Raw genomic sequence first — 27,279 nt, 5'->3', positions numbered from 1 at the left:
TCCAATGATAAAATCCAATTATAAAAATATAATAGGAACATGTTTCAAGATTTTTTTTAAAAAATTATTCGGGAAAGAGAAGGAAAAAAGGGTGGAGAAAGGGAAAACACAGGGAGGAAGAAAGAAAAAAGGATGAACATTAACCATATTCTTCAGACCAATCGGCCTATTTTAAAGTGTCTACAAAATTCTTAGCTTCATCCGCTGAGTCAAACATATAAACTGAATCCTCAATGCTGAAATGGAGCACTGCAGGGTACCTCATGGAGTATTGGATACCCAGGCTCCTTAGCCTTTCTTTAACTTCATTAAAGGACTTCCTCTTTCGAATTACATCTGCCAAGAAATCCTGGAAAAACACAATTTTGCCCATTGTGCAGCAGTGCCTGTGGGTCTTTTCCCAGTGACCTGAAGGTTTTGATCACTTTTTGCTTGTCCCTGTATGTGTAAATGTGCTCAAGGATTGGGCGGGGGTGCTGTACCGGCCCAGACCTTTGCACTGCGATCCGATAGGCCCTTTTAAACTGCAGCCAGTTGGACCCGATTTGAAGGTCCAGGAACAGCGGAAGCCAGTTTCAAAGTTGACTGGCTGTCCACCTTCTTTACCCTCTGGAAGCCCGACAGTCCAAAGATTTGCCCTCCAACCTCAATTTTCAAGGTCGTCGACCTGGTCTTGTAAGGCCGCACTTCCCGCTCCAGGACCTGGACTTGAGCGCCACTTCTGAGGCTTTGGTTCGACCCTCCACCCACTCCCCAAGGCCCTGGATGTCCTGTTCATGTTTCTGCAGCATGCATGTGATGGGTTGGACCTGTGCACGGATCTTCTCAATCATAACCTCAGCCTTCGAGGCAAGTCTCATCATCACCGCTGCCAATTCCTGAGAGTCTGTCAGATCCCCCCCCCCCCCGGGTGTTCACAAGAGACTGCTGCTGCGGCCTCTGGTGTGCCCGGTGCTGCAGGCGTGTCCCCTCCCTGCTGCTGTTTGCTTGCAACCTTTTCCTTTCGACATCCTTCCCACTCCCAAATATTAACAATATGTGCTCTGTAAGGTTTTAAACTAATAATTCCTCCACATAAGTTGGCCAGGAATGGCAAAAAAAACACCAATGTGCCTTGGCTGTCTGGCAGAGCCATCCACGGCAGTTCTACAGAATCGCCACCGTGTTGCAGAGACTCGTCACTCTCCATCTTAAATGAAGATGTCTACTACATTATGTCACTCTTCCCCATGGGGCTTCATCAGCTATATTGACAATTATTCACAATACCTAAACTAGGGAAGCTTATCACCTAGTTGGTTCCAGAGAACCATCTCGTACACACTCCAGGTATTCCTCCTGTATGGTATTGTTACTGTTCACTCTAGTAAGCACTTGTATCATTAAACAGTTCATCAATATGGCACTTTTATATAGTTTAGACAACCTTTTTGCTGACACAATCAAAATTAACACACTTGGTAATTAGTAATTTAGCTGCAATGTAAATACTTAGAATGCATGCCATGTCCTGCATTTAATGCATTGATATTTGTGGGTTACAGACCGCACCATAATTTATCTTAGTTAGTAGTTCCTCAACAGTATTAGACTCACCAGCTTGATAATATGCTTCTGCAGCAGTAGGTTGTGGCTGAGCTGCAGCAGCAGGTTGTTGGTAGTATTGTTTGCTGTCATAGGCGATAGCTGGTGCTGTGGAACGCACATATGTATACGTATCCTAAATTGAAAATAAATGATCAATTGAAATTGCTGAATAGATTATTAAGTTATTGTTGGGATAATGGAGGATAAGTGAAATGAAAGGTATATGCTGAACTAAATTTGCATTTATTACTTTCATGCAGGTACCCTTCTCCAGTTGCAGGTTCTTTTTATTGGTCAATTTTGATTGCATCATTACAAAACACAAATGCAGTGGATCAACTTAGTCATTCCAAAATAGGATCCAAACTTAAAACATATACAAAGTAATATTAATTAATTGCCTGCAGAAATAAATTACAAAACAACTTTACAAATTGGTGCATGTATGGAATGAGCTGCCAGAGGAAGTGGTAGATGCTGGTACAGTTACAACATTTAAAAGGCATCTGGATGGGTATATGAATAGGAAGGGATTAGAAGGGTATGGGCTAAGTGCTAGCAAATGGGACTAGATTAGGTTGGGATAGCTGGTCGGCATGGACGAGTTGAAGCAAAGGGTCTGTTTCTATGCTGTACATCTGTGACTATGACTAACTGCACTGTACATTGAAGGCTACTGTTCAAATGAGTATTTAATGGTCATTAGATTCTGGTTTTGAATCTGGAGCATAAAATAATTATAACTCAGAATACCGTTACATTTGAGAGATTTTTTTAAAAGACAAAGTAATGGCAACATGAGGATCATTAAGATTGATCACAGGAACTAATGTGGCCTAATCTAACTATTGCTATGCTAGTGCCACTTCTACATCTGAAGTCATTTATCCTTCCTACTCTTTCTTCATTACTTTGCATAGCTGTCTTTTTAAAGCATTTAACCAGTTTTCTTAAAGACATAGTCTTATTCTGATGCTAAACCATACCTTATTCTGTATAAATTATTGTATCCAAGTTCTTCAGATAAATTTAGGTCCCCTTGCAACATTTCTTCAACTAATTATAAGTTTATTTAGAAAAATTCAATTTTAAAACTGTTAAATTACTCTTTGATGGAAATGTTTTTGTAGCTTTGTGATGAAGCTTTTGGAAGATAAATCGGTAGGCTCATGATCAATAAGTCAACAGTTTGGGTATGCAAAAACCCCACAAGACATTTAATTATTTTGAAAATTGCCACATGCTGTTAATGACTTGCTCATCACTGCTCTGTCAACATTTGCCTGGAAGTGCGAAGAAGATAGCAGAAAAAAAACAAAAGATATCTCTTCATCAAACAAATACTGCTCCAAACAATGAATTAAATACTTAAAAGTTAAACCATACCTGATAATTTTGTGATGTGACTGGTGGTGGTGGTGGTGGGGCTTCTTGTTGTCGCTGTGTGTATCCATAATCTGCTGCAGTATGTGCTGTTTGATATCCTCCATATGCTGCTGTGGCGGCGGCAGCAGCAGCAGCAGCGGCAGCAGCTGCAGGAACAGGTCTGGCTGCTGTAGCAGCAGCTGCAGGAGCATATGCTGCTGTCACAGCATGTGCAGCTACTGGGGCCTGATGGACTGTGTAGCTGCCAGCTGTGGTTGGATGAGAGTATGCAATGCCAGTGGCCGGCTGTTGGCTATCACAAAAACAAAAGCACATTTTCAAAGCATGGAAAACGCAAAATCTTTCAAATAATTGTGCAGCAACAAGTTCATAAAGTCAAAACAATTTTTTTAAAATTAAGTGCAATTAAGAGTTTGATGATGATATTTTAAGTGCAGAAAATTATTTTAACCTGTTTTACAAGATGTTATTTTTAAATTTATTACATCAAACTTCATGCTTTAGAAGATATGCTCAAAGCTAATATTATCGCCTGTATTTTAGGCTGTTAATGCAGGAAACAACTGCAACATTTGTTCCAGGTCATGAAGAACTGAAGTTTCTTTCAAGGCAAGAGATAATTAATAGGAGAAAGTGAGGACTGCAGATGCTGTAGATCAGAGTTGAAAAATGTGACACTGGGAGAGCACAGCAGGTAAGGCAGCACCTGATGAAGAGCTTATGCCCGAAATGTTCATTCTCCTGCTCCTTGGATGCTGCCTGACTTGTTGTGCCTTTCCAATGCCACACTTTTCGACGAGAGAGATAATTAATGGTGGATATAGCAATCTGTTTTTGCCATTTAAATGAAAGTGAGCTGAGAAGTGAAAGTAAGTGCTTGTGCAGAGTACTGGAGTACACCGTCCACATAAACTACTGCATTAGGAGTGACCAGAAAGAGGGACCTTAATAGGAGAATAGTTGCATTTGCACATTTGTTTGTTAACTTTTTCATATCAGTATTGTTGGATTTGTAGAGAAGCAGCTAAGAGGAGATAAAGGATCTGAAATCTACAAACTAAGTTAGCATCCAATTGGGATCAGTTAGGATCAGTTTGTCTCTGAAATGAACTACACCCTTCCTTGCTGGGATATATCCCACTCACGAAAATTTTATTATATACCACAGCTCTTTAGATTTGCATAAATGGGCTAAGGCAAATTTGAACAGTCCAGAGAGCAGATGTAAAACCATGCTTAAACCAGATGACACAATTGTCAGCAAATGTGTTTTCATGATTGCCTGCAATATAAGAAATTTAGTTCAGTGATGGATTTACATCCTTTGGTTGCTTTAGTAAACTAAGCTAGCTAGTCAATCATGACCAGTGCCTGAACTACACACCAACGTGGCTCAAATTTCACGTTATCAAGTTACAACAGAAAATTCAGTTAGAAACAAAAAAAACTGCAGATGTTAGAAATCAAACAAAAATCAAAAATGTTGGAGAAACTCAGTAGTTTCGGCAACATCTGTGGAGAAAAAGCTGAGTTAACATTTCTGATCCAGTGACTATTCTTTAGATCTAATAGTAGCAAGAAAAAGGTGATACATATGAAGACAGGGTAAGGGAGGAGAGGAGTAAGTGATAGGTGGAGAGGGAGACAAAAGCAGTTCGGCAAAAGGATGGCCAGGAGAGTAAGAAAACATGATAATGGGGACCATAAGGAAGTGAAAATTCATTGGCAGCCCATGTCACGACAATGCCTCGGATGTTAGGGTGAGTAAAGGATATGAAGGTGATATTCTGGCCCTAAAATTATTGAACTCGATATGAAGTCCTAAAGGCTACAAGCAGAAAATGAGACACTGTACTGCCAGCTTAGGCCAGGCCCTGTTGAAGCATTGCAGCAGGCTGGAGACAGAGTGTTGTCCAGGGAAAAGGTTAATAAACAAATATGGAAGTGCAACTACTGTCCCATGAAGGTAGCTTTTCCTGGTCACTCCTAATGCAGCACTTTATATGGACTGTCTTATGGTGATCAGACGACTTTTCATTTAAATGACAAAAATACACTGACGTACCCACTCGTAATTGTGGGTGTAAAAGTGGCAGGCACCTGGAATTTCGGACAGAACGAAGGTGTTCCAAGAATGAGAGGCGATCTCATTCAAAACCACTAGTATATAGGCTGACTCACTTCCCTACCAAAAATGGCTTGCCCGTCAGAGGACAGGGAGCAAATGCATCTTTGTATGTGTTGTGCTTGGCTGGAGAAACATGTGTCATGGTTAAGAATGGGTTATGCCTGTGGACGATAGGGAGAGGGAGCGAGACCGAGAGCAAGGCAGGAACATGCTTGGGTAGAGGATGTTGGGAACAGATGTCTTGGTGGGGAAGGGAAATGGAGAAAATGAAGAAAGATGCAATGAGGAGCCTGGTTGGAGAGAAACCTGCAAGTATAGGAGGGAAAGCTATTTCAGCAGATAGGGTTTTTTCAGTGAAAAATAAAGCACTTGCCCTCCCACTACATTTTTAAGAGGGGGTTCCGGCCAAGAATAATGAACACTTGGGCCATGCTCAGTATTTTTAAAAATGGATTTAAAAAGCTTCACAGCTGCGAGAACCTAGTTAGAGATTGCTCTGTTGGAGCCAGCAAGTTCAAACTTTTTGCTCCTGATCTCACCAAGGGTCACAAAACTTGGTAAGTCCTGGTTTAGAATCAAGGGACATGGTCTCATTAATGGAGAGGCCATTTACAACTTCTTCAGAGGACAGTGCATCATTGAAGTTCTTAATCTTCACCCCTCCTCCACTTCAAGAGTTCTGGTAGCTCAAAACTGTCACCTTGCCTCATCCCCACCCCACGTCCAAATATCATCCCATCCTAGCATTCCTATCCAAGATCCTTGAACAAGTCAACATCTCTCAGCAACGATAACACAAAACTCTCTCTTCAAACCCTAACATACATCAAAACCATCAGAGACATAATCACAAACTGAGTTAATTGTCATGGTATCTTCTCCCTCCCTATTCTCTTCCATGACTCCTACTAATTCCACCACAGCCAATTTATTTCCAAGAATGTTTCTCTTCTCTCATCTGCACCATTTACCAGGAGATCGCGCACAACAGAAGGATAATCAGCCCATCAAAGCATCCCTGCAATAGTGAAAGTCACTATTGAATCTTTATTCACTACTTTACAGGCAGTACATTATAATTCCTAATCAGTTGCATTAAAAAATTGTCAAAATGTTATGATCTCAGCTTATGGTATCATTGCACATGTCAGATCCTAAAGACAAAACTTAGCTTGATAAGAGTTTTATTTTGCTTGCTGTGGTGATCACTGCACATATTCACAAGAGACTGTCACAAACATTTCGTAAACCTGTGCAGCAACTGCAAGGTTTCTCAGAGGTTCTGCACGTGCCAATGCACTGATTTCTGGTTTTGGAAATCAATGCCATGCACAGGTCTCAGAGGTCTGTACACCAAAAAAAATTAGAGGGAACATTGTTCAACATACTCTTAACACAAGAACATAAAAAGTTTACTGCGCACCAGAGGGAAAAATACCAGCTATATTACTCTATACAGGACCTAGTTGTAACAGTATTATACAGATCAGGAATAAAGATTCAACCCTATTTACCATGGAAAACAAACTCAGTGAAGAGTCACCCTGTCTCCACTTTCAAGTGACTTGCTCAGTTGGCACAGCTGTAACTGGTTTCTGGAATTTTCCTATTACTGACTTCCAAGCACTTTTAGAGCAAAAACATGATTTTTCCATACCCTCAGCTTCCAATAGTTTTCTGCTTCTAGATGTCTCTCTCATAAGCAATTAAAGGACTCTTTACCTCAGTCCCGACTTCAAAGACTGCTGAACTTGAGCATACCTGAACACACAGCATGAGCTTCTGGGCTACTGTCACTCAACAGCAGCAACTTTGTTTTTCCCTTGTCCTTATTTGTTTCACTGAATTGTTCATCCCATGCTCCTCTCAAAAGGTGTAAATATTCTTCAAAAAGGCTGTAAGCCTTCATTAAAAACATATGCATCAACAAACTTTAGATATTCCATCACCACTCAGACAAGTCTAAAATGAAACCAAAATTTCTCATCATAACACTATATAGAAATACAAAACAAACTTTAAATTATACATGGTTCTATCCAGTTTAGAACCCAAGTTTCCAAAGAATTAATCTTTCATGACAATAATGCTGCCTGGCTCTTTTGCCAAAGATCTAAAATATGCGCTTTCTGGCTATCAATCATTCAACAGTTCGATTATTTCTTAATTACTCAATTTAAATCCTTCATAAGTTTAAAGTTATTTCAAATCTTTGCTGCCTTACTTGTCCCAAGAAAAGACTGGGGCTTCTTCAGTTTGTAGAAAGTGAGGACTGCAGATGATGGAGATCAGAGCTTAAAAATGTGCTGCTGGAAAAGCGCAGCAGGTCAGGCAGCATCAAAGGAACAGGAGAATCGACGTTTCGGGCATAAGCCCTTCTTCAGGAATCAGTTTATCAAACTCACAAGACAGTAATTTCCCATCAATGAAACCATTCTAATAAATCTCTTCTGTACCCTTTCAAAAGCTTTCATCTCTTTTCCAAAATATGAAAAAAAAGAACACAATGCTCCACCTGGGGACAAATTACAGTTTCATAATGTTCCAAGATTCCCTCAATGTACCCAAGGTCTCCACCTCTTTCAAGTTATTTTTCAGCATCCTTAAGGTCAGGTTAAATTTCGACATGAGAGTACTAAGCGCTCACTCTCTCTCGATTTCTCTCAACTGAATCCAGTTATAAAACTACAAGTTTGAAATCAAATTAAAGCTGTTTGCAAGTTTCATCCGGTCAATACCACATTGTGTAAAATTGGAGAACATGCAAGAGTTTTCTTGTGACAAATCAGACAAAATTTCAGTCCGAGTTTGAACAACCTGAATCATGTACAAATATTCAAATTCCAATTCATTATTTTTCATCAGTTTTCTATTTCCAACATTCCACATTCTTCAGTTTTTCTGTAATGAAAGTGTCTGCACATAAACCTGTTTCTCAACTAATCAAGATAGGTCAAAACTTACAATTTATGCTTTAAGTAATCACTTTGTCATAAACATGAAACCATGACTAATCTTTTTTTAGACTTCCATCCTCTGATTTTAATACCGGGGCCTTTCACGGATCGATATGATTTTAGAAAGAAAAAAAGTATTGACTTCGATACAATTGCAATAATATTAGATTAGATTACTTTCAGTGTGGAAACAGGCCCTTTGGCCCAACAAGTCCACAGTGACCCGTCGAAGCGCAACCCACCCATACCCCTACATTTACCCCTTACCTAACACTACGGGCAATTTAGCATGGCCAATTCACCTGACCCGCACATCTTTGGACTGTGGGAGGAAACCAGAGCACCCGGAGGAAACCCACGCAGACACGGGGAGAATGTGCAAACTCCACACAGTCAGTCGCCTGAGGCGGGAATTGAACCCAGGTCCCTGGCGCTGTGAGGCAGCAGTGTTAACCACTGTGCCACCGTGCCGCCCATAATGCCTGACCATAGGTTGAGACAAGCTTCAAGAAATCAAAAAGAAGAATCACTCTAAACTTAAATTAACATTTTTATCAAGCAAAGCTGAAATGAGTTAACTAGATCTGTATCTCCTATTTAGACCTTTACAAAAAGTTCAGACGCTGGAGATAAAAATCGCCTGAAATTGTCTAGCTTAAAAATGAGGAACTTTGACATTCACAAACATAGAAAACAGAAAAATTCAGCGCAGTACAGGCCCTTTGGCCCTTGATGTTGCGCTGACCCAAGCCCACCTAACCTACCCTAGCCCACTATCCTCCATATATCTATCCAATGCCCGTTTAAATGCCCAAAAAGAGGGAGAGTCCACCACTGCTACTGGCAGGGTATTCCATGAACTCACGACTCGCTGAGTAAAGAATCTACCCCTAACATCTGTCCTTTACCTACCTCCCCTTAATTTAAAGCTATGCCCCCTCTTAATATCTGACTCCATACGTGGAAAAAGGTTCTCATTGTCAACCCTATCTAAACCCCTAATCATCTTATACACCTCTATCAAGTCACCCCTAAACCTTCTTTTCTCCAATGAAAACAGCCCCAAGTGCCTCAGCCTTTCCTCATACAATCTTCCTACCATACCAGGCAACATTCTGGTAAACCTCCTCTGCACCCGTTCCAGTGCCTCCACATCCTTCCTATAATACGGCGACCAAAACTGCACACAAAATACTCCAGATGAGGCCGCACCAGAGTCTTATACAATTGCAACATGACCTCAGGACTCCGGAACTCAATTCCTCTACCAATAAAAGCCAGTACGCCATATGCCTTCTTCACAGCACTATTTACCTGGGTGGCAACTTTCAGAGATCTGTGTATATGGACACCAAGATCCCTCTGCTCATCCACACTACCAAGTATCCGACTATTATCCCAGCACTCCATCTTCTTGTTACTCTTACCAAAGTGAATCACTTCACACTTCGCTACATTGAACTCCATTTGCCACCTTTCTGCCCAGCTCTGTAGCTTATCGATATCCCGCTGTAACCTGCCATATCCTTCCTCACTATCCACAACTCCACCGACTTTTGTATCATCAGCAAACTTGCTCACCCAACCTTCCAGCCCCTCCTCCAGGTCATTTATAAAAATGACAAACAGCAATGGTCCCAAAACAGATCCTTGCGGAACACCGTTAGTAACTGCGCTCCAAGATGAACCTTTACCATCAACGACTACCCTCTGTCTTCTTCCAGCCAGCCAATTCCTAATCCAAAACCTCCAACGCACCCTCAATGCCATACCTCCGTATTTTTTTTTGCAGTAGCCTACAATGGGGAACCTTATCAAATACCTTACTAAAATCCATATACACCACTTCTATCACTTTACCCACATCCACCTCCTTAGTCACCTTCTCAAAGAATTCAATAAGGTTTGTGAGACACGACCTGCCCTTCACAAAACCATGCTGACTATCCGTGATCACATTATTCCTATTCGTTCATATGTTCATAAATCCTATCCCTTACAATTCTCTCTAAGACTTTGCCCACAACAGAAGTGAGACTCATCGGCCTATAGTTACTAGGGTTATCCCTACTCCCCTTCTTGAACAAGGGAACCACATTTGCTATCCTCCAGTCTTCTGGTACTATTCCTGTAGACAACGAGGACATAAAAGTCAAGGCCAATGACTCTGCAATCTCCTCCCTTGCTTCCCAGAGAATCCTTGGATAAATGCCATCAGGCCCAGGGGACTTATCTATTTTCGCCCTTTCCAGAACTTCCAACATCTCTTCCCTACATACCTCAAAGCCATCCATTCTAATTAATTGTGACTCAATATTCACATTAGCAACAATGTCCTGTTGTTCCTGAGTGAATACTGACAAAAAGTATTCATTCAGTGTCTCTCCAATCTCTTCAGCCTCCATGCACAACTTCCCACTACTATCCTTGACTGGACCTATTCCTACCCTAGTCATTCTTTTATTCCTGACATACCTATAGAAAGCCTTTGGATTTTCCCTAATCCTACCAACCAAGGACTTTTCATGTCCCCTCCTTGCTGCTCTTAGCTCTCTCTTTAGATCCTTTCTGGCTACCATATAACTCTCAATCGCCCCAATTCAACCTTCACGCCTCATCTTTACATAGGCCGCCCTGTTCCCTTTAACAAGGGATTCCAATTCCTTATTAAACCACGGCTCCCTCGCACAACCCTTTCCTTCCTGCCTGACAGGTACATACTTATCAAGAACACTCAATAGTTGCTCCTTGAACAAGCTCCACATATCGATTGTGCCCTTCCCTTGAAGCCTACTTTTCCAAGCCACGCATCCTAAGTCATGCCTCACCGCATCATAATTTCCCTGCCCCCAGCTATAACTCTTGCCCTGCAGTGCACACTTATCCCTCTCCATTACTAGAGTAAAAATCACCGAATTGTGGTCACTGTCCCCAAAGTGCTCACCTACCTCCAATTCTAACACCTGGCCTGGTTCGTTACCCAGAACTAAATCCAGTATGGCCTCACCTCTTGGCCTGTCTACATATTGTGTCAGAAAACCCTCCTGCACACATTGGACAACACCGACCCATCTAACGTACTCGAGCTATAGATTTCCCAGTCAATATCTGGAAAGTTAAAGGCCCCCTTTACAACCACCCTATTACTTTCACTCTTCTTCTGAATCATCCTCGCAATCCTTTCTTCTATGTCTCTAGGACTATTAGGAGGCCTGTAGAAGAATCCTAACAGGGTGACCTCACCTTTCCTATTTCTAACCTCAGCCCAAACTACCTCAGATGGCGAGTCTTCATCCATCGTCCTGTAATACTATCCTTGACAAGCAATGCCACACCTCCCCCTCCTTTACCCCCACCTCTGACCCTATTAAAATATTTAATCCCTGGAACCTGCAACAGCCAATCCTGTCCCTGTTCTACCCATGTCTCCATAACAGCCACAACATCGAAATCCCAGGTACCAACCCACGTTGCAAGATCACCTACCTTATTTCGTATACTTCTCGCATTGAAGTATACACTGTTTACAGGCACCCTCCTTCGAGATTGATGCCATGTTCCTAACCTCCCTACACTCAAGGTCCTGCACCCTAAAGCTACAGTCCAGGTTCACATGCCCCTGCAGAGTTAGTTTAAAACCCCCAAACAGCACTAGCAAACCTCCCCCCAAGGATACTGGTGCCCCTCAGGTTCAGGTGTAGACCATCCTGTTTATAGAGGTCCCACCTTCCCCAGAAAAAAACCCCAGTTATCCAGATACCGGAATCCCTTCCTCCTGCACCATCCCTGTAGCCACGCATTTAACTGTTTTCTCTCTCCCTATTCTTCAACTCTCTATCATGTGGCACGTGTAACAAACCAGAGACAACAACTCTGTTTTCTAGCTCTGAGTTTCCAACCTAGCTCCCTGAAAGCCAGCCTAACATCCTCATCCCTCTTCCTGCCTATGTCGTTGGTGCCAATGTGAACCACGACTTCAGGCTGCTCCCCCTCCCCCTTAAGGACCCGGAAAACACGATCAGAGACGTCACGTACTCTTGCACCTGGGAGGCAACATGAGTCTCTCTCGCCCCTGCAAAACTGCCTATCTGTGCCCCGAACTATCGAGTCCCCAATCACTATTGCTCTGCTCTTCTCCACCCTTCCCTTCTGAGCAACTGGGACAGGCTCCATGCCAGAGGCCTGAACACCCCTGGTAAGTCACCACCCACCCCCCTCCCACCCAAGTATCCAAAACGATATACTTGTTCTTGAGGGGAACGACCGCAGGGGGCCCCTGCACTGGCTGCTTCCTCCCAGTCCCCCTCACGATCAGTCTGCAATCTTTGGAGTTACTACTTCCCGAAAGCTCCGATCTATGACCTCCCTCTGCCTCCCGAATGATCCTAAGTTCATCCAACTCCAGCTCCAGTTCCCTAACACGGTCTTAGAGGAGCTGGAGATTATATTTCAGGGAACTACTTTTGGCAAAGCTGTAGAAGATGGATTTGTGACTAGAATGAACTCGAGAACCCTCTTGCTGTGTCAGCCTCCAAAAACAGAGTATCCAATGGTAAAACAAATCGGAGAATCTTCCAAACACAGAGAAATCAAAGGGATCTGCAAAATCAGGTCATCTCTTCACAGCTATGATCTCAGATGTTCAATCACTCCAAGAATTTCAAAATACATTTTTTTTTAATCTTCCTTTTTGTACTGGACACGATCCTGATCACTCTTTATGTCATGATTTGGAGATGCCGGTGTTGGACTGGGGTGTACAAAGTTAAAAATCACACAACACCAGGTTATAGTCCAACAGGTTTAATTGGAAGCACACTAGCTTTCGGAGCGACGCTCCTTCATCAGGTATCACCTGATGAAGGAGCGACACTCTGAAAGCTAGTGTGCTTCCAATTAAACCTGTTGGACTATAACCTGGTGTTGTGTGATTTTTAACTCTTCATGTGTTTGTAATGAACCAGTTAACATTTAAACTTGAGTGAGGTATAGCGAAGTGCTTTAAAAGAGAAAATTAACTCTATTGTGGCCTATCAAGGACACTGAAAAGAGAGTTGATGATTCACCCCTTCTTGCCTGATTAAACAAATTAAATAAAATATTGCAGAGTTTTTGCTATATACAGAATTCCTTTCCAGAGTAAACTAAGCACAAATTAGCTAAAGCAACATGATCTGGCTAATGACTAATCTACTATTAAAGGATTTTTAAAAATCCTACGACCTAAAATCAGACATATAATGGGAAGTGGTGAAAAATGTGTTGCTGAAAAAGCGCAGCAGGTCAGGCAACATCCAAACAGCAGGAGAATCAGCGTTTCGGGCATTAGCCCTTCTTCAGGAATGAGGAGGGTGTGCCAAGCAGGCTAAGATAAAAGGTAGGGAGGAGGGACTTGGGGGAGGACCGTTGGGAATGCAATAGGTGGAAGGAGGTTAAGGTGAGGGTGATAGGCCAGAGATGGGAAAGAGGGCGGAGAGGTCAGGAAGAAGATTGCAGGTCAAGAAGGCGGTGCTGGGTCCGAGGGTTCGGACTGAGATAAGGTGGGGGAAAATGAGGAAGCTGGAGAAATCTACATTCATCCCTTGTGGTTGGAGGGTTCCTAGGCAGAAGATGAGGTGCTCTTTCTCCAGGTGTCATGTTTACATGGTCTGGCGATGGAGGCGGCCAAGGACCTACACGTCCTTGGTGGAGTGGGAGGGGGAGTTAAAGTGTTCAGCCACGGGGCGGTTGGGTTGGTTGATACGGGCGTCCCAGAGGTGTTCTCTGAAACATTCTGCAAGTAGGCGGCCTGTCTCCCCAACGTAGAGAGGGCCACATTGGGTGCAGCGGATGCTGTAAATGATGCGTGAGGAGGTGCAGGTGAATTTGTGACGGATATGGAAGGATCCCTCGGTGCCTTGGGGGGGGGAAGTGAGGGGGGAGGTGTGGGTGCATTTCTTGCGGTTGCAGGGGAAGGTGCCGGGAGTGGAGGTTGGGTTGGTGGGGTGAGTGTAACTACATACTTTTTTGATTTGGAAGGAGTGACAGGAAAGACAGTTACAATGCTCCGACAGACCAATTTTCCTAGCTCTAATACAGAAGTGTTTTCACGGTCAAACTTCATTAACAGTGTCATGCAAGGCTCAGGATTCACAGCAACAAGTGGAAAAACAGAAAAATGGTTACAGTTTTCATTCTACTCTATGACGTCCACAGACAACATTGCAGAATTTGAAGATATAATCAGGATATAACCATTAGAATATTTCAACAATTTTTACATGACAACCTTTCACTTTTCATTCTTAGAATCAGAGATATACAGAACAGAAACAGATCCTTCAGTCCAACTTGTCCATGCAGACCAGACATCCTAACTAAATTTGGTCCCGTTTGCCAACACTTGGCTCATATTGCTCTTATCCCTTCCTATTCATATACCCATCCAGATGCCTTTGAAATGTTATAATTGTACCAGACTCCACCACTTCCTCTGGCAGCTTATCCCACACACGCACCACCATCTCCATGAAAATGTTGACCCTGAGTTCCCTTTTAATCTTTCCCTGCTCACCTTAAACCCATGCCATCTAGTTTCCCCACCCTGGGAAAAAGACTTTATCTCTTTACTCTATCCATGCCCCTCACCATTTTATAAACATAAATAAGGTCACCCCTCAGCCTCTAATGTTCTAGGGAAAATAGCCCCAGCCTAGTCAGCCTCTTCCTCCAACCTCCAACCATAGAGCATCCTTATAAATTTTTTCTGAATAGTTTTAAGCTTCACAGCATCCTTCTTATAGTGAGACAATTTAAAATTTAACGTTGTAGGTAGGGAGGTTGTTCTCAGATTTTGACCAATGACACTGAAGAAATGACTACATATTTCCAATTCAGAATGAGGTCCAGCCTGGAGTGAACTTGCAAATCGTAGTGTTTCCATTTAGATGTTGACCTTGCTGTTCTAGTTTTGGGTTGGAAAGTGCTGTTTAAGATGCCATGGTGAATTTCTGCAGTGCATCTTGTCGACGGCACACATTGCTCCTACTCAAAGCCAGTGGTGAAGGGAGTGAATGTATATGGATTATGCGCCAGTCAAACAGGTTGCTTTTTCAGAAATAATATCAAATGTTTTGAATATTGCTGGAGGTGTACTCATTCAGGCAAGTGGGCAGTACTTCATCATATAGTACTCAACTTGAGCCTTGAACAGGATGATGGTCAGACTTTATGGAGTCAAAAGGTGAGCTTACTCACTGTAAAATTCCTAATTTCTAACCTGCTGGTATAGCCACAATATTTATTTAGCTCAATTTCTGATCAATGGTAATCTTTCCAGAATGTTGATAGTGGGGGTCTATGCTAGTGAATGGTTGTAAGGTACAATTGCATGAGCATGATGATGTCAGGCTGTTGCTTGACTGATCTGAGACAGCTTTGTCAATTTTGGAACCAGCCCAAGATGTCTGTAAGGAGGTCTGCAGAGATCAATAGGAGCTGTGTTTACCATGTGATTCCTAGTGCCTTAGTCAATACTATACTGCCTGTCCAGATTTGTTCCTTTTCTCCCCCTCTTTCTAATGGGCAATACAGCTGAATTATTTGCTGGGCCATTTCAGATGACAGCTAAGAGTCAACCACATTGCTGTGCATCTGCAGTCACATGGAGGCTAGATCAGGTAAGATGGCAATTTCCTTCCCTAAAGAGATCATTAGTGAACCAAATGGGTTTTTACAGTCAACAATGGCTTCATGATCAAATTTATTCAATTGAATATCTATGGTGGAATTTGAACTCAGGTTCCAACAAAATTACAGTATCTGGATTTCTAGTCTAACAACAATACAAGTGGGCCAACACCTCCCTACACTTCCTACATATTTTCTAACCAATCTCTTCAGAAATGTTATTACATACCTCCGTAACAGGTGGGACTACAACCTGAGCCTCCTGATTCAGAGACAGGAATGCTATGACTGATGTTACCATTGTCGGTAGAGCTCAGTAGTACTTAATTGGCTATGATGCAACTTGGGGCATTATCAGGTCATGAGAGGAAATTCTCTTCTACCACAGACCACCATACTTACATAAAACAGTGAGATAGCCACTCATGCACGTACAAATTATTTGTATATTTGAGAATGTGTATATTTGAGTCACTGTGGAAATAGGTTTGCTTGTAGACAAAGCAGAAAAGTGACATGCTCAAGTTGATTTGCTGTAACCTGGAGTATAGATCAATAAGTTATTCTGTACATGTCAAATGACACCCTTTAAAGTGAACTACCAGCTGAAAACACAAGATCCAACCTAATGTACCAACGGTAGATTACACACCAGAATCAACCCAAATGGTGTTTCTGTCTCCCACATGAAATTGCCAAACAGAAAAAAAAATCAGCAGTCCATCTCTCCCTGTACAGAAAATACACACTGAGCATTGCAAATCTAGTTAAGCTAAGAATTAAAGTCCAAGTGTTTTCACATAATTTATCAATGGCTGGAAAAAGATGGGCATACTAAGAACACTTATTCAAAATTATATTTAAAGCTAGCTAAGCAGCAATCAACTTAAAATAATGTTACATTAGGCAGACATCTGAAAACAAATATTATACCAAACACAATTACACTTAAAGCTATAGTACTTATTTAACTCTGTACTCCTATGTAGTTTGAGACAGGAATTTTCTAGTTGACCAAAGCTAGAAAACAGAAATGCATTTTACATTCCAACAATGCAACATTTAAAACTGAGTAGTGGGAGGAGGCAAAAGTTCTACTTTCATATTGAGCCCATAAAACACACAGGCAATTATTAATTTTGCTGATTTGGAAAGGATTTGTTTAAATTCATTGCCTTCAACTGAGAAATATTCATGTTGAAACTCACAAATAAAGATGTTCATTTGAAAATAATCCAATAAAACAGCTTTACTTTAAACTAAAATGATCCACTGCAGTGCCAAAACTAAGATGCAAGTTCACATTCATTCCTCTTGAATAGCAGAGTGGAAAACAGGGAAATTAATAAAAACATTTAAAATCATGAGAGGTCTTGACAAAATACACATTGTCATGAAGGTGTAAGAGGTACTGTACCTTTAAGAGTTAAAAGCTAGCTGAACTAGCTGATACAGCACTAAGTGTTCTGAATAAGATATAATGTAACTTTTTGGTCCAGCAGCTAGTGTAGCTGGTTGCCTGGAGATGCCAAAACAAATTCGAATTTGGCCAGTTTAAATTATACCCCAAAATACTAACCTCCAATCAAGTTTGAATTTAGTACATTGACAATATTAAAAGCCAATGAAACAATTCGATGTTTTGGGGTACAAGACCAGGAAAAATTGAACAGTTAGGGGAGAACTGCTAAGCCACCAGCATGTCTAGACAGCCGGAAAAGTAGCTCTCTTTAAAAGGTACCTTTATAGATCAGTGACCTATGAAACAGAAACCTAAGAAGAAAAGACGATACAGGAGGATATAAAGAGAAGATTCGACAACTGGTTGATTTTGAAATTTGAATTTTTCAGTAAATCTTAAACTAGGGGTTTTATTGGACTAGTATTACAGAAGGGAAAGTAAAAGATAGATTAGAGGAAAGAGTTGTAAATAGTTGTTAGTTAATCAGTTATAGCTTAAGAAATAAAGTTGTTAATTTTTACTTTAAATAGTTCTTGGCCTGTCAAATTTTCACAGATTACTGCACGGGATAAATCTTTTGTGTAGCTGGCTTAAGTTAAGCAGGAGGGTTTACCCCATGTCATAACAATATGGACAAACTGTTCCACAGTGAAAAGGTTGAGAATAACAAGAGCATAAATTTCAAGAAAAAAGAAAAAATTTTTTTAAAAGGTGAAAAAATAACTGGTTAAGGTCCAAACATGCACTGAGAGTGTATGGCAGATGCAGGTTCAAACTGAACTTTTAGCAAATCTCTAAACTGCTCAGAGAGCTGATGGTGTTCTTCTGATTGTAACAATTCTATGATCTGAATCCTAGATGTTACGTAACACCTTAGTATGGACCAGCATTAACAAAACTCTGCTTGCCTGTGCTACTGTTAAGATATCACATGTCATGAGTCAAGAAATACAAGTTGAATTTTCATGTATCAAATGACGGACAAGTCTCACGTCAGTTGTTTTCAAATTAAAATGGACATAACGTGATGGCAGAAGTCTAAAATTGACAACAAAAACTTCGATGAGCGTTTTAAATTTGGAGCTGTAGATTTACTCAGTTTAGTACTGATTTGAATGTCTATGTACAAACATTGCACATTTTACTATAGATTACAATTGTTACATTTCACTTAAGAAAAAATTACACCTTAAACATTATTGTTGTGTAAGGGATTGCAAGTAGGAAAAAAATTTACATTTACAGATGGCTAGTGTTGAGAGATAGGCTAGAGTAATCATGTTTTGCAAAATATCTTGAATAAAATTACTGAAACTAAGAATCTGAACAGAACACAAACGAACTGCCACAAGTGACATATAGTAAATGCTTAATCACTGAATAGTTAATTAATAGCCTTCACTTAAGAAATTAATAGCATAACCTCAGGAGTATGCAAGTAACAGCAAAGGGAAAGGTCAGTACAGGAAATGCAATCTTTTGAAAATCCAACTATATAAGAGACTTGTGAGCAATATAAGACCATACAGAACGTAAATAGGAGACAGATGACCACATTATCCACTACATCTGCTCCCCCACTCAATGTGTCATGGTGATCTTTGGTTTCAACCTACAATTCCACTTACCTATCCACTCACCATAACTTTTGTTCCTCTGAGACACAAAATCTGTCTATGTCAATCTTACATACATTTAATGAGTGTGGAGCCACAACCTTAAAAAATCCAAAAAAATACATTTCATTGAAAAAAATTCTCCAAAAACAAACTACAACAACTTCCTTTCTATTTTTTAAAATGGGTATATTTTTAAAAAGACATATATTCCCTTTCAGTCCCAAGGTTGTCAACTGCACTGGAACAAAATTTCTGATGTTTCAATTATCAAGATCTTCATCAGCAGTTAATATAAAACATGATTCAACTCAAAACAGCATCACACTTAAGTGCATCAGAGCCCAACTGACAATTAAACTGGATTCTGGATTAGTGGTGCTGGAAGAGCACAGCAGTTCAGGCAGCATCCAAAGTGCAGCGAAATCGACGTTTCGGGCAAAAGCCCTTCATCAGGAATAAAGGCAGTGAGCCTGAAGCGTGGAGAGATAAGCTAGAGGAGGGTGGGGGTGGGGAGAAAGTAGCATAGCGTACAATGGGTGAGTGAGGGAGGGGATGAAAGTGATAGGTCAGGGAGGAGAGGGTGGAGTGGATAGGTGGAAAAGAATTAAACTGTCAACAGCCAATTCTGTGCACACTAAATTATTACACACAACTCTGTTCCACACAGACAAAGAACATTTGACATATTACACCTGGTTCAACTCGACAAAAACACTATACAGGATTCTCTGATTCATTTCTCAGGCTAACTTGACCAGTTTCAATTTGCCCAATTTACAAACTAAATAAACTTTGACAGTTAACACACAGTCATCACCTAACTGGTGCATTCTCCACACCAATATCTCCAACACTTAAAATCCAACCAACACTCTCTTTCCTTACAACATAAACATTGTTTTCCTTTTTCTTGGTTAGTCGAGTGAATGGTCCAGTTAAGTACAAAACAAAAAGCTTAAACAGTGCCTTTATTTCTGCAATACTAAAGTATTGGAATAAAAGGGACAGTGGAAACAAGAATACAAAACTGGCCAGGCAATAGGAAAGACAGAGTAAACATTAATGGATATTCTTGGATTGAAGGAAATTTTGTAGTGTAGATCCCCGGAGCATGTGCTGACCCTTGCCTTTCATGATGCATATTAATTAGTTAAACCTCTGTGCTCAGGGTACATGAAAATTGGAAACATTGTCAACCGTGAGCTGGTCAGTGTAGAACTTCAAAAGGACACTGACAAGTTGGTGAAATGGACAGAAATTGGAGCAAATGAAGGTCAATGTGGGGAAGTGTGAAGCAATTTATTTTAGTAGGAAGAACATAGAGAGACAGTATAAACTATAGGGTTTCACTCTAAAAGAAAACATAGGAGCAAAAGCTATATTTGTGCATAATTCATAACTGGCAAAACAGATGGAGATTGCAGTGAATAAGACAGTTAAAATCCTGGAACCCCCTTCCAAACATGACTGTGGGGTTCTTACATCCAAAGAACTGCAGCAGTTCAAAAAAATGGGGAATACAGTTTACATGAGCACAATGTCAGAAAATTTGACTGAAAATAATTTTGCTGCTGCTGATGGGCCACACCATGTCACTGATGCCAATTTTGGAGTAGCTGGATTTGTCTGATATTTATTCAATAGGTAAAGTAGTCATGTCATATTACATGAAGGAGGGTATCCTCAATATGAAATCTGTATTTTCTCTCCACAAGTGCAGTGGCCACTTTCACCATTCTGTCATTAACAGATATATGTGAAGCAGGCAAACTGGTGAGGACAAGATTAAGTGGGTTTTTCCTTCATCACCTCTCACAGGCATAAACTAGCAATTATTCATCGTATGTCCAGCTAGAATAGTAGTTGTACTATCCAGCCAAACTTTGTGATAGACTTTGAAGACTCTGAGAATAAATTCTGTGCCCGTGACAAACTCATTGGCTCTTCTAATTGGTGTTCAAGGTGGGAGGAGTATCATTTCATCAGCTGAAAGAGGAAGACTTCCATGCCCATGTTTGATTTGATGCTATGAGGGTATGGAGGCAATGTTGAGGATCCCGAGTGCAACCATCACCTCTGCCCAACAGAGGTGATGGTGATGTAATAAGCAATGGTGATGCAAGACTACAAGACCATAATAAATATGAACATGGGTTGGTTGTTCAGCCCCTCAAGCCTGCTTTGCCATTCAAGAGGATAATGGCTGATCCAATATTGCTTACTTTCATGACATTTCCCCATAACTCTTGATTCTACGACTGAGAAAGAATTTATCTTAAATACACACAAGACTCTGCCCAACAGCTCACTGTAGCAAGCAGTTCCAGAACCAAAAGGGGTCAATGGACATGAAATATTAACTCAGCTTTTTCTCCAGAGATGCTACCAGACCTGCTGAGTTTCTCCAGCAATTCCTGGTTTTGTTCCACAAGCTCTGTGTGCCAGATTTCAGTGTTTTGTGCACAAATAACACGCCCCCATCCCTTTGACTTGCAGCTTTATGCAGTTTTGCATAATTAACAATATCCTTTTGTTCTCCCTTCCAAAATCAACAAATTCACATTTTTCTACATTCTACTCCATTTCTACATATACTCCTATCAATATCTCCCTGGATGCTCCTTGCATCCTTCTCACAACTTGCCTGTCATCTGCAAATTTGTTTACAGTGCATTTATTTCATTCCTCTGTGTCACGAATATATTTTGTGAACAGTTGTGGTCTCAGCATTGATGCCTGCAGAACCCCACTGGTTACAGGTCAATAACCTGGGGAAAAAAAACTCTCATCTCAACTCGCTGATTCCTGTCTACTAGCCAATTTTTTATTCATGCAACACCATGGGCTTTTATCTTGTGACTCTATGAGGCACCTTGTAGAACACCTTCTACATCTAATGGTTTGTGTCTACCCACTCGGGTTGAGATTTCCTCAAAAAGCTCTAATAAATTAGATAGACACAATTCCCTTTCCTTTAAGCTACACTGACTCTGCTTGATAAGATAATGATTTTCCAAATGTGTTGCTATTACCTCCTGAATAAATGATCCCAGTATTTTTCCAAAATTAAAATACTGATTAGATGTTAGATGTTAGGCTACTCAGCCTATAATTCATGCTTGTCTCACTCCCAATTCGAATAGATATGTCACAGAGGAGTTTTCCAATCCTCTGGTACTTTGCCAGAGTCCAAGAATTGTTGGACATTAGAACTTACAGAAAGGAGCCAATTATCCAGCATTCGATTAACCGAATATCAGATGATCCGAAGAAGATCACAAGCTCCTGATGCGTGGCTAACTAGCTTATCCGGCATCAATTATCCAACATTCAATTAACCTAACAAAATACTCGCTGCCCATGCCCTTTGGATAATCGAGGTTCTTCTGCATATCCACTATATCTGTAGCTACTTCTTTTAGAATCCCAGGATACAAGCTATCAGGGCCAGGGAACTTATTTATCTTCAGCCCCATTAGCTGGTCTTATTTTGCTAGTGATGGGGATGGTTCTCTCCACATTAATTTTGTCAGGGACCTATGTTTTCTTTAGCATGTCTTCCTTTTAATATATTTAAAGAAGCTCTTATGGTCAGTTTTTATATTCTTTCTAGTGTGCCCTCATTGTTTATTTCTTTTTTTTTAAGTACTCCCTTTTCTGGATTTTGAATTTATCTCAGTCTTCAGGGCTATCACTGACTTTTGCATCCTCATATGCTTTTTCTTTCAACTTAATACTCTCCTTGCTTTCCTCAGATGTTGTCTGCAAGGTAGGATGCCATGAGAATGGGTAGCTGTCAACAAACCTGGGCATGCAATTGTTGCTTTCAATGCTTAGGTCGATGCCAGCTTCTGACCTTTATTATTCAAATACGTTCAGGTAAAAAGGTTTGTATTAAACAAGCTCAATTCATGAAAACAATGGGACAGAATGGTGTAGTGCACATTCTGGTTTGAGATTTAGTACTGCAGTGAGTAAGTATAATCCATCAACTATTGCTTTCTGGGAGATTAAAAAAATTTCAATTACAGTCTTAAGAGGGGTCAGTGAGGAGATGTAACCGGATCTCATCAACCAATGCACTGAGGGTGCCAAGATCAATGAAATTTGATAATCAGAACATTGTTCTAAGTCACTTGGCTATCTACAACTGTTGGATTGACAGTTGAACCATATTGCCTCTTACTGGAAGTCTCATGCATTACTGTTTCCGTTCCATGTGTTTTTCAGACTTTCTTTCTTACTAACTTGTTCAGAGATGTTATTACACTTCGAGAAAAGGTGGGGCTGAACATGGTGGGGCTCAGAGGTACAAAGTCCCTCTTCCGTGTGTTTTTCATGAATGATTGAGATGCCAGATACATTTCCAAAAAAATGGAAACCTATTTATCAGTCAATAATCAGCCTGGCTTGTACACCTCAAAAGTAACATTGCAGTACTTAATGCCAAGAGCATTAATGGTCAGAGAAAGCAAACTAACCAATTTGATTCAAAATCAGAAATTGCTGGACAACTCAGCAGGTCTGCAGCATTTGTGCAGAGAAGGCAAAGTCAGTGTTTCAAGTCTGGAGACCCTTCTTTAGGATAGGTCACTGAGCCCAAAGCATTGATTCTGCTCTCTCTCCAAAGATGCTGTTAGATCTGCAGAGTTCTCCAGCAACTTTTGTTTCATATTTGCAGCATTCACACTTCTTTGTTTTATTTTTGTGTTGAAGGAATTTTGTTTGGGAAATAATATTCCCAGATACGTATGTTAATGCTTCCTCTCCTAATGAACAGGTGTTTTTCTTATTTTAAAATATGCATGATTTCAGTCCTAGAAAGTGGCTGATATTTTGTTTGGAGGATAGGGTAGCCCTCTTGGCTCAGTAGTTAGCACTGCTGCCTCACAGCGGTAGGGTCCTGAGTTCAATTCCAGCCACAGGAGACTGTCTGTGTGGAGTTTGCGCACTGCCCCCATGTCTGCATGGGTTTCCTCCCACAATCTAGATATGCAGATTAGGTGAATTGGCCATGATAAATTGTTCATAGTGTAGGTGCATTGGTCAGGGGTAAACATAGGATAGGGGAATGGATCTAGGTGGGTTACTTTTCAGAGGGTTGGTGTGGACTTGTTGGGCTGAAAGGGCCTGTTTCCATGCCGTAGAGAATGTAATCATATTTCATACTCAAGCAAACTGTAAAATAACACCAAAATATAACAAATTCAAGTCTACTTTTTTCACCCAGATTATTGCCAATGGATAAATCCTCCAGCAGATCAATAATAATAGCAGAGCTTCATTGATTTCACTGACATTGTGGGTGACTTAGTTTGGAATTGAACTAGCAGCACTATGTATTTATGTCCCTTTCAGTTAAAATCTTATATTTAGTAAATAGGAACACAACTGTAAATGGCAATTCAGAGTTTGCACATTCTCCCAGTCTCTGCATGGGTTTCTTCCGGGTGCTCCGGTTTCCTCCCACAGTCCAAAGATGTGCAGATTAGGCGAATTGGCCATATAAATTGCCCATAGAGTTAGGTGCATTTGTCAGGGATAAATATGGGGAATGGGTCTGGATGGGTTACTCTTCGAAGAGTTAGTGTGGACTAGTTGGGACGAAGGGCCTGTTTCCACACTGTAAGGAACGTAATCTAAATTTCACAAACTGCTGGAAATCTGACAATAATCTAGTAAGTGACACCACATGTCAGGCTGCACTCATACAGCCCTGTTACTGATCATGGCATGTGTAATGAAAATACTGGAGAGAGGGTGGAAGATTCAACTGTAAAATTCCATATCTATTTGATTCATGAGGTTGTTCATCAAACATACTATATACATGCTTTTACAAAATTCCATGGACCACTTAAAAAAATTAAAATTAGCTATATAATTTAAAAAGATCAAAAGGGCCCATTTATCCTTAGGTCGTGCCTGCTTGACTGCACCAAAAGGACCAGACAGACTCAAGAGACACCTGCTTTATGATCCCTGAAAGATCTTCTGTAAGGACCACAGGTTACCGTTACAAACAACAATGTTTAATTAAAATAAGAAGGGCGGTCAAAACAGAACAGTTGAATGGAACTATTTTCTTTCAAAAGGGGTAAAGCTTAAAATCGACCAATCAATTAGAAATGAGATAAAGTGCAACTGACAAAATCGCCGGCCACATTATAACAGAGACCGCACACCGTGTCGCCATTTTGTGACTTCAATAGAGAAGAGTTTTAGTTCTACACGAGCAGAGGGAGAAGAAGAGGGCTGAAGGAGGAGGTCACTTCGGTTAAAGTGAGAGAATATTTTTCCTACTAGATTGAGCAAGCAAAAGAACAAAATGATGAGAGAACTAGAAAGGGGTGTGGGTACAGAGAGAGAGAGGTGGTGTAGAAGAGAGAACTGTGTATTTGAATGAAAGTGTATGAGGCCGCGGAACGTGCGCGATGATAAACACGTACCTGTACTGCGCAGCACCACCATGGGCAAATCCAAAGTAGTTACTGGTAGCCATTTTGGCATCTTCGCCTAGCCGGCCGGGCACTGAGCACCACGCGAAGCGCCCAAACAAACAAGAGGGAGAAGGGAGAGACCAGTAAAACATCATCAGCAAACAAGAGGAAACAAAACCCTCTCTAACTTCAGCATTCTCCGAGGGCCGCGAGCAGCACCACCATCTTCCCCCCCCTCCCTCTCTCAATTACACAAAATAACAAAAAGGGTACTTTGCTTTGTAAATATTGCCAATTCCACTTACCGTACGTGAAAGAAACTACTGGACATATAGGAATCATGGGGGTTTCTTTGAGCCACCAACCGCGACCTTTCACCTTTCGAGTGTTGGAACCTGTGGAGGGAAACGTCACTGTCAAGCCGGGATGAGCACTGCGCATGCGGCACCGGGAGCCACGCGCTGCCCGCTGGAGAATGTAGTCTTTTACTTCTCACTACACAACAACAACTTGCATTTCCATATTTAAACCAAACAATACGAGGGCAAAACCGATGAAATACCGGGTGTGGGGGCTGGGGGGTTGGTCTGATGCACTTTGTTCTCACGCAAACAAGCCACGCACGTAAGAATTCTCTATAAATTAAAAATATAGGTAAAAATAAAAATCCTAACCTTAAGATCCAGTCCAGAGAGAAATGGAAGGAAGGCTGGTGCGGGACTCAGATCCCCATTCGACGTGCTGGACTGTCTGATTCCCTTCCCCCACCACAGATTTGGGAAATATCAATTCACCGTTCTTTTTACACAAAAGTAAAGATCCGCTTGTTTCTGTGTGTCTTTCTATAAGAACAGAAACACGTAACAACTGCTAGATTCATTTCAAACGATCTGCAATGAGCTTCAACGTTTTTAATCTCGTCGTCTGGGCTGCCAATGATCTGACCTTGGCAAGTCTGCAATCGAACAATCTTAATCCAGCCTTGTCAAGTGTAATGCATAAGGCTCACGCGTTTACAGCTCTTCTTACACACTCACGCGAAGATGACCGTACTGTGTCCCAGTTTCGCTGGCAGCAATGCGCGTACTGCACCAATAAATACTTTTGCAGCAGTCCAGCAATCTATGTTTCCTTACACGGATGTCCCTGGAAGTCTGCTCTGAACAGGGAAGCGCTGCGTAAAATGTGTTCAACACGACGACACCAGCACCACATTCATTGGTCTTATTATTGGCAATGCCAATGGAGGAGTTTTTAATTGCCTGTACACTATAACGGTGGTGGTTGTGAGAAAGTAAACTGAACTACAACTAATTGTATAAAGTAGAGGTGTAAGTTAGGATTGTAGTAAATAAATTAAAGTTGGCAGAAAATGTACTGAGGAAATTTAAGGGCCTAAAATCCCAACAAATCCCCAGGACCTGAAAGCCAACACCTTTATGTTCTCAAACATATAGCCACAAGGATAGTGGATACATAAATATGATTTGCCAAAATTCACTGGGTTCTAGATGTCCCCCAGCAGAATTAAAGTTAGCCATAACATCATATAATTGCAACATTTAAGAGGCATTCGGATGGGTATATGAATAGGAAGGGTTTGGAGGGATATGGGCTGGGTGCTGGCAGGTGGGACTAGATTGGGTTGGGATATCTGGTCGGCATGGACGAGTTGGACTGGTCGGATGCTGCCTGAACTGCTATGCTCTTCCAGCACCACTAATCCAGAGTTGAGCCGAAGGGTCTGTTTCCATGCTGTACATCTCTATGACTCTAAGTGAGAAAATAGGGTTAGCCTGTTATCAGCTATTGGGAAAATTATGGAATCTATTATAACGTCATCATAACGGTACACATACTGATCATACAAAGTCAACATAATATTATGAAAGGGACATCATATTTGATAAATTTATTCAAGTTTTTAAACTTGTATTTATTATGGTATATAAAGGATAACCAATGGATGCTTGAGTTTCAAATATTGTCACAGCCCATAGTCTTTGAATATGCATTGCTTCCAGCCATTTCT

General features: G+C 41.0%; 1 protein-coding gene across 2 annotated transcripts in view; it reads right to left on the bottom strand.

Moving 5' to 3' along the window:
• The window catches only part of zfr (zinc finger RNA binding protein), a 99,609-nt gene extending 73,184 nt beyond the window's left edge, over window positions 1-26,425 (bottom strand). Inside the window, exons 1-5 of one of the 2 annotated variants that reach the window (XM_060856253.1) lie at window positions 25,922-26,425; window positions 25,553-25,642; window positions 25,257-25,338; window positions 2,974-3,265; window positions 1,597-1,720 (exon numbers count right to left, since the gene is read on the bottom strand). In XM_060856253.1, the coding sequence (XP_060712236.1) occupies window positions 1,597-1,720; window positions 2,974-3,265; window positions 25,257-25,338; window positions 25,553-25,589 (535 nt within the window). In that variant the 5' untranslated portion in view covers window positions 25,590-25,642; window positions 25,922-26,425. The remainder of the gene's footprint in view (window positions 1-1,596; window positions 1,721-2,973; window positions 3,266-25,256; window positions 25,339-25,552; window positions 25,643-25,921) is intronic. The other variant, XM_060856173.1, reaches the window with a different exon arrangement.
• Between the last annotated feature and the right edge of the window lie 854 nt (window positions 26,426-27,279).

This window comes from Hemiscyllium ocellatum, chromosome 1, assembly GCF_020745735.1.
Source record: "Hemiscyllium ocellatum isolate sHemOce1 chromosome 1, sHemOce1.pat.X.cur, whole genome shotgun sequence".
Classification (NCBI taxonomy): domain Eukaryota; kingdom Metazoa; phylum Chordata; class Chondrichthyes; order Orectolobiformes; family Hemiscylliidae; genus Hemiscyllium; species Hemiscyllium ocellatum.
The sequence above is the reverse complement of the archived record's forward strand: the minus strand, read 5'-3'. Positions and strand labels throughout refer to the sequence as shown.